Here is an 8,410-nt window from a genome sequence, read left to right on the forward strand (position 1 = left end):
AAACTGTTGTCGTACAACTACAAGCATTTAATTATTGAGAGAGCATGAACCTTCAGAAGCTTTCAGAAAATATATGGTTTGATTAGGTGAGCTCAAAACGTAGCCTATCATAGGTTACGTGCTTTTCGTCCGCCAATATACAAATTATCGTAGGCTATGTGACTTCAGTTGGCTTAGGCTACAGTAGAAAAGTACACTTGCTTTGATAACAGTTACAGGAGAAAGTCAGGGCAGTTTATTTATATAGCACATTTTACGCAACAGGGTTGACCCAAAGTGCTTTACAAATGATTACAATGTTATTTACATATATATATATATATATATATATGTGTGTGTGTGTGTGTGTATATAAAATAAAAAAGATTATGTTGAAAGTAGGGCTGTCAAAATAATGTGTTCATTTCGATTAATTAATTACAGAAATAATAATGCGTTACATTTTTTTTAAAGCTGATTACTCGCATTTCATAGTGACATTTGACCCAATGCAGTCTGGCTATTGTGACTGAAGGAGGCAGGCGAGATAATAATGCTAGCCACCAGCCTTGTCAAAATTAACTTTGCTAACGTTTTGCTGAACCCAGGCTACCCTATGACCGAATAAACTAACTAACCCACAAACTCCCTTAATAAATTGACTACATTTGTTGCACACTTGAAACTAAATGTCTCCAAAAGTATGTAGAAGGTGGTTACATTTATTTCCATTCCAATAACGTCACACATTACATTTCCGTTTGCACTTGTAGGCTATGCTGCTTTAATTTCTTTGTTCCTACTATTTAGTTTATTTTCTTGAACTGCTATTTCTTATCCTGGACTGCCACCTACTGGATAGAAAAGGCAACAACCTAGAAATTATGTGAATACAAATCAACATGTTTGAATGAATTCTACACATTACCCTGGTAGGGTAGCCTACTCTGCACATGTTATTGACAGTGAGTGGTAACTTCAGTCACATACATAAATACACACTACATAAATAGGTAATTTTGCGCAAATTCATCTAAAAGCACCGAATTTGGCACAGATGTAATTCAGGTCATACTGAAATGATTTAGCTAGGGCGCCGGAGCCAACGACCCTTGAGGCCCGAAAAAGGGTTTCGACTAGGGTTTCGACTATAACTTTTGAACCACATGAGCTACAAATACAAACTTGATGGCTTTCTCAGCTTAATTGATCATGGGAAACACATAGGAATGTTTATATTTATGACCCAGTATATCTGGACCCCTTAATCCTCCAATTCCATTATGGCCGCTGTCCAAAAGGGAACATGTATATAGTTATGGTTGTGGTTATGGGATTTGGCAGACACCTTTGTCCAAAGCGACACACACATATAAAACAATATAATACTTAAATTTAACAGGGAACAATTTCAAATGTTGGTCAGACTACATTAAGAGGAATAACAATAACAAACAACAATGTCAATTCAATCAACAATATAACAATAGCATGGTAAGACTATATTAATGACAATATCAATAATAAACAACAATGTCAATCAACAGCCTAATGAAAATAAACAATGCTATAGAACCATAACGCATAAGAAGCACTTAATTAACTAAGTGCATGTTGAACAGATATGCCTTTAGACCCTCTTGAAGGACCCACAACTACTACAGGAACGGACAGCACTGGGCAACTCATTCCACCAACATAGAAACACTGAGGAAAAGAGTCTTGAATCTGACCTAGCGTTTATGACTGGTCGACACAACAGGCGCTCATCACAAGACCGCAATAGGCAATGTACGTATTAATCATTGAATTAAAATAACAGGGAGCAGACCCAGTCAGTGTCCTATAGGCCTAAATGAGAGATTTAAATTTAATTCTGGCTACTAGCCAGCAGAGAGAAACTAGGAGAGGAGTTATGCCAAATTAGGCCAGATTCACACCAAAGATTTGCGACGAGACAAAACCGTTGCAGAAAGAGTTGCAGTGGTGTGAATTAAATGTTGCACGTCCTTGCCAGCTGTTGCAAGCCATCACCATGTCTAGTCACAGTTGCAAGGTTTTAGAACGTGACAATAAAGTTGAATCTAATCTAATCTAAAAAAACTATAGACATTAAACTATATACATAGGGTGAGAGAGGGGCCCACCATGGCTAGTGTCCCTCCTCTTGAGGGTGGGGTGTGGGGGGCGAGGGGCTCACAATGGCTAGTGTCCGTCCTCTTGAGGGTGGGGTGTGGGGAGAGAGGGGCGCACCATGGCTAGTGTCCGTCCTCTGGAGGAAGGGGAAGGGAGAGGGGCACACCATTGCTAGTGTCCGTCCTCTTGAGGGTTGGGTGTGGGGGGAGAGGGGCGCACCATGGCTAGTGTCCGTCCTCTGGAGGGTGGGGTGTGCACCAAAGTTAACCTACAGTTTAGGGACTTTATGGGCTGCCCTCATCCTCTCTGCGTGCCCCCCCCCCCCCCCCCCTTCCAGTGAACCTGGATTTTGGCCTTCCAGTTCCAGTCCCTTGTGGCAGTTCTACTGGAGTGACCGAGGACATTCTGACCCTCTTCGTGATGAGCAAGAGGCTCATTTACGCAGCGTTACTTTTCACCATATTATTTATTTATCCAATTAAGTTGTGAGGATTCCTCAGGCTTAATAATGTTACTGATATATAATAATAAATCATTTAAAATAGAAAAACACAAAAACATAATCCGATTTGAGCTATATACAAGACTATTATAATGACAAGGTTTTTGCACTTCTACCGTATTTTTGAGAAAAAATCTACCGCAAAATATTTTATTTACAGTTTATGTAGGCTACATTTACAAAAAAAAATCCCCTAAACTTTCCCACTGCGCTACGTCATTTCCTTGTACACAAAGTTGCACCCCCGTGAATGAGAGCTGGTCTGGGATCAGTCTCTCGACATGTAAGAATATCCGTGAGCAGAAAAGCAGGGATTTGTCGGCCTCAGATCAGAGGTTTGTATGCTGGAGGATTCACGTTGTGTAAAATAGCTTCACTTCCGCATTAACTGTGTCCGTGCAACTGCACACCACTACAATGAGGCTTGCAGTGGCAGTCAGTGCCCGGGCTCTAAAATGTTTACCGAAGATGTTTTCTCCAGTTGCTTTACTGAAAGGCTTCAGAATACACACAGTCTGCCGGTACACATGTCATGTGACACCACGGACTCTTTCTGCGTGTACCAATATCACGCTCTTGAGAACACACCAACCGGTAGGTCATTCAGTTCTGCCATTTAACGTTAGCTACGTTAGCACGCTATTATGGTTGCACTTCATTTGCATCTAAGATGGACTGAATTTGTAAAAATGGATATTGAATAGTATTATGACTTGGTCTGCTCATCTCCTAGATTTCATCATTAACATGCAGAACGTCAGGATATGTATTACCAAACACAAGAACATTCGCTTCCATGCCTCTACCGCCCTCACCTGGTGACAAGAAGTCTGGTAACAAGAAGACTGAGGTGCGTTCAAGCATGATAACAGTTATACAGTCTGTGTAGACACTAAATGTAGACTGGACACAAATTATAAAGTTATACTTGCTTACTTTTGAGGCAAGTTGTATGAGGCAAAACCAACATAGAGAACATGCGTGCTTTTTACAAATATTGTCATTTCGCCTTGGCAGATGGGTATAGGTAGAATGATTTTTTTCCTCACAGTTATCCCTGTTTTGTTTGTTTACAGCCAGTGACTTGGAAATCCTTAGTAGTAACATTTGCCATTGGTGGAACTCTGCTTGCAGCCATGAAAATATTCAAGAAAGAAAAAGAAGACTGTAAGCAGCCTTAGTAGTTTGTGCAAATCCATTGACATTATAACAAATGGGCATGGAGAGCTTACATTTTTAATCAGTGCATTTATGATTGGTCTGTTCAAGCTCAGGTCTCAGGCAATATTTTGAATGCTCTGAACTGAATTTCCTTATGCAGCAATAGAGCGAGAAAGGACAAAGTCATTGGGGAAGCCGGCTCTGGGAGGTCCATTCTCTCTCATCGACCACAACAACAAGCCATGCAAGAGTGAGGATTTTTTGGGCCAGTGGGTCCTACTCTACTTCGGCTTCACTCATTGTCCAGACATTTGTCCAGATGAAATTGAGAAAATGATTGAGGTTGTGGATGAAATCGGTAAGTTACCTAGTTTATTATTGAGGCGCACTGCATTGTGCTTGTGTTTGACGTGTTTATTTAATCTCAGAAGTCTGTTCCTTGGTGCATTATGTATTGTTAACTCTAGCTATGATAGACCACAAGTTACTAAAATAAAATCAGGTTATGGAATGGATCATGAAAGAGTGAATACTTTGTCACAGACAGGATAAAGTCTCTTCCCAACCTGACACCAATCCTCATTACAATCGATCCAGAGAGAGATACTGCAGAGGCTATGTCAGTGTATGTGAAAGGTACACTTAAACCCCACCAACATTTTCAGCCATTTTGAGTGACTTAACATGAACATGAACATCTGAACATTTAGTTTTCAGTATAAAATATGTTGTGCTATATAATTACTATATTCCTGTATAGTGCTGCTGGCATTATTATGACTTTGATTTTCTTTATTAAAAATAATGCTAGTGAATATGTTTCATTCTGAATCATATAAATCACTGTTGCTTGAATTGGAATACAGCACAAAGTAGTTGTGAATTAACATACATCTTTGTTTTGTTTTGTTCTGTTTTTTCGTCTCTAGAATTTTCTCCAAAGCTCATTGGTCTAACAGGAGCAACTGCACAAGTTGATCAGGTTTCTCGAGCCTATCGAGTGTACTACAGCCAGGGACCAAAAGATGAGGATAATGACTACATAGTGAGTTTATGATTTTCACATCAGTAATGCCTGCTGTAACATGAAATCGCAATACCACATTCCAGTGCAAATGTGCGAAAATTGACATCCATTAGACTAGACACCTAACTGCTGTGTTTGCCTTTTCTCCTCACAGGTTGATCACACAATTATCATGTACTTGGTTGGCCCCGACGGTGACTTTGTGGAGTATTTTGGACAGAACAAGAAGAGTGGGGAGATTTCATCTTCCATTGCATCACACATGCGGAAGTATCGGCAGAATAAGTAGTACTATGCTACATGCACTGTCTTATTGGATGATGGCTCAAAAATGCACTGCTATTCGGACACAGGCTGGCTGTGCCTCGATCGGACTTGGGGTTGCTGGGTTTTTTTTTTTTGCTTTTTTCTAAGAGATTAAGTATTTATGAGCAATACTTTATATTTGTGAATTCTCAAAGAAACAGTCTTTGAGCAACTAAACATATATTCATTTGATTGCAGAAGTCAGTTTTTTGATTGTTGAGTTTACCATCATCTGCTTTTGTTCCACATTCTTTAAAATATAATATTTCTTTTCGATTAAAAGATATTGTGAATTTAAGTGTGTTAAACAGTGAAGCAAATCACTGCCTTTCTATTCTACACACACTGCCAACCATGTATGACATTATGAACACATTTTCATATCGATCTTTGGCCTGTAATGAAACATTTTGATATAGGTATAAGTATATATACTCTTTTGATCCCGTGAGGGAAATTTGGTCTCAGCATTTATCCCAATCCGTGAATTAGTGAAACACACTCAGCACACAGTGAACACACAGTGAGGTGAAGCACACACTAATCCCGGCGCAGTGAGCTGCCTGCAACAACAGCAGCGCTCGGGGAGCAGTGAGGGGTTAGGTGCCAGGTGCCTTGCTCAAGGGCACTTCAGCCGTGCCTACTGGTTGGGATTCGAACCGGCAAACTATATTACATCTACTCTCACTTCCTCCACTGGTTTGTTATCAGAGTTGGACTGTAAACAGACAACTACATTATATACTGTAGGTCTGACCATTTTCTCTAGGGTTATCACTTCTAACAATAAATACATTTACAATACAAATACGTTATATGTCCTTGTTATTATAGTATGCCAGGCAACTCCTTTGGCACATTCATGTTAAGCACCTCTCTTGTCGTGACATTTCAGATGCACTGCATCAGCAATGATTTTACAAACTTAACACATAACATTTAGCAAATGATCTTTGAGCTCATCACTCCTCAGATTAAATCAGCACTCTGATTCATTATATTCTCTTATTTTTCATTTATTATTACTTGAATTTGAAAATCAATATAAGCTTGTTAACCCTCTTTGACGCTGAAGATGGCATTGTGACATGCTTTCTTAAAAAAAAGTTATAACTTGAGAGTGTGTTTACTTTTTGTTTCATCCAGTGCTTCCTTTGTATTTTCGCACCCAAAACCCACATTTTACGTTGAGTCGAGCCCACCTATTTCCTAAACCTCTTTGAAGCCCACTATACTGTTTCCTCCTGGTCGTCCCCTGTGACCACTGGCATGGGAGACGCACCACAGCGCCTTTATTCCCAGGCTGTCTGGTCGCCCGTCTCCTGAACCCCTAATTCTAGGCAAATGCTCCCACCCTCAGATCTGTCCTCCAGCAGGGCCTGGGGCCAGACATGTCCTCTCCCTGCCCAGCCCCCTCCCCTCATGATAAAACAGCTCATAGGGAATCAGCTGCTGCCTCCACCAGTTGCCGCAGGCATGACCTTGGGTCCTTACACCTTGTCTGGTAACGTTGGGGGATGCCCTGTATGCCAATCTCAAGCAGAAGAGGTCAGCACAGGGTCTTTTGTACCCCGTCCAATGTGTGTGTGTGTGTGTGTGAATAAACCTGCAGCTGTCACCATCTGATCACTTGACATTTATGATCCATTAGCATAATCAGCAATAATGTGATGTGCCAAAAAGTGTCATCATCCTTGAGATAACCATGCGCTCCTTTATGAATGGGAATAACTACTCTTCATTAAGGCCTTAACATTGTGGGTGTGTTTGTATTGTGCTTGTGTTAGTTATATGCTGCAATTTAACATGCTCGAATTTGAAAAAGGGCCGTTGGCTTGGCGAGTATACTATTGGCAAGTATTGACATGGGCAATATTCAGTTGGGATGGCATATTTAAGAACCCTTGATTTAAAAAATAAGCATGCATGAACATCATCCACAACTATGTGAGTTATGCAGCGATATCTTAGTATTATTAGCTGCATTGTCAGCAGCAAAGCTTCTCATCAATAACTGGCCACAGGGAATCTCGCACAGAGCGTACATGAAACACATTCTTGCGTCAAATTGTCCTGAGTGTTTAAAGCACACTAATATGAATCCATTTAAAGGATTTCAGACAAGATCTGGTGGTGAGTTTTAGGATCTGTGTTCAACCCCATAAATCCATGCAATCAATGGAGCCTGACAAATGGAGGTCTGGGATTTCTGTCTGTCTGTAACTGAGTCTACTGTGTCTAAGTGTTTAGTACTGCATATAACTAGCAGGTTTAGAGCATTCTCATATTCTTGCATTTGTATCAACTATGAAAACTATTTTACTGAGTTTATTCCTTATCTCTTAAACATACTAATTATTTTACTTGTTTGTGTAAAAGCCAATGTAAAGAAGAGAGAGTTCACTCTTCCATGTACAGTATGTGTGTCAGTGGTGGCTGAATGGAGAGCTTACTATTCCATGTATTTCAGTGGTGTAAAGCTGAATGGGGGGATCCCAGATGAAAGTGATGGAATATGACTGGAGGAGTCTGGTGCAGACAAATGCTGCCTTGGTACCCTGGCATGCGCTGACATACTGCCCATCACTCTTTGCCCACTTCCACATGATCCCCCACCACCAGACAGACCCTGGTGCCACCGATCCGCAGACAGTGCCAATCCCCATTTAGGCACCACTCCGGCAGACCTAATCTTCCCTGAGCCAAGAAAATGAGTAAATCAAGAGGCACCAAAAGCCTGTCTAATCTACCATCATTGCTTTTTAATGGCCTGGGCCGAGGATTAGAATGAAAACATTTAAAAGGTGACACAATGAAGCCGTGGATAGACATATCAAAGCATAAAACAAACATTTGACTGCTCCAAAGAGACCCTCCCCCACCACCACCACCACCCCAAAGCCAGATTTGATCATTGCCCGAATAAGGTGTTGCCCATTGTAGAAAAGCCCCCTGAAAACTGCCCCCTTTATAAAAGCTGTCAAAGTCTTGTTAGCACGATGACAGAGGGGGTGAAAGGAATGCGATTGTGTTCGCAACGAACAAGACACAATAGCTGGTGTAGTTTCCTGCTTCTGTGAGTGATACACAGGGAGAAGGACACCTTCAGTAAAATTTCTCAAGGACACACCCTTGGGTGGATGCAAGTTGTTTCTGCATACTGATTAACTAAAGGTAAGCTTGGGAATGACTTATCCTTGACCTTACTGTATATTTGCTATGTCCAAGGTCCTGACATTTGAAAGCATTGTGTATTGTATGTTATATTGCGGTGGCTGCCTGTCATTATACAGCTTTTC

General features: G+C 40.8%; 1 protein-coding gene across 1 annotated transcript; it reads left to right on the top strand.

Moving 5' to 3' along the window:
- Nucleotides 1–2,981: 2,981 nt before the first annotated feature.
- Nucleotides 2,982–5,592, top strand: LOC121705962 (protein SCO1 homolog, mitochondrial). The gene is made up of 7 exons (XM_042087372.1): nucleotides 2,982–3,211; nucleotides 3,351–3,467; nucleotides 3,694–3,784; nucleotides 3,939–4,136; nucleotides 4,322–4,414; nucleotides 4,708–4,823; nucleotides 4,960–5,592. The coding sequence occupies exons 1-7, from the start codon at nucleotides 3,035–3,037 to the stop codon at nucleotides 5,092–5,094; spliced, it is 927 nt and encodes a 308-aa protein (XP_041943306.1). The 5' UTR covers nucleotides 2,982–3,034; the 3' UTR covers nucleotides 5,095–5,592.
- Nucleotides 5,593–8,410: the final 2,818 nt, after the last annotated feature.

This window comes from Alosa sapidissima, chromosome 3, assembly GCF_018492685.1.
Source record: "Alosa sapidissima isolate fAloSap1 chromosome 3, fAloSap1.pri, whole genome shotgun sequence".
NCBI lineage: Eukaryota > Metazoa > Chordata > Actinopteri > Clupeiformes > Clupeidae > Alosa > Alosa sapidissima.

Coding starts and splice junctions, on each gene's coding strand:
- LOC121705962 (XM_042087372.1), top strand. CDS start 3,035: ATGAGGCTTGCAGTGGCAGTCAGTGCCCGGGCTCTAAAATGTTTACCG. Junction 3,212..3,350: donor TCTTGAGAACACACCAACCG/GTAGGTCATTCA, acceptor CTCATCTCCTAG/ATTTCATCATTAACATGCAG. Junction 4,137..4,321: donor TGAGGTTGTGGATGAAATCG/GTAAGTTACCTA, acceptor ACTTTGTCACAG/ACAGGATAAAGTCTCTTCCC.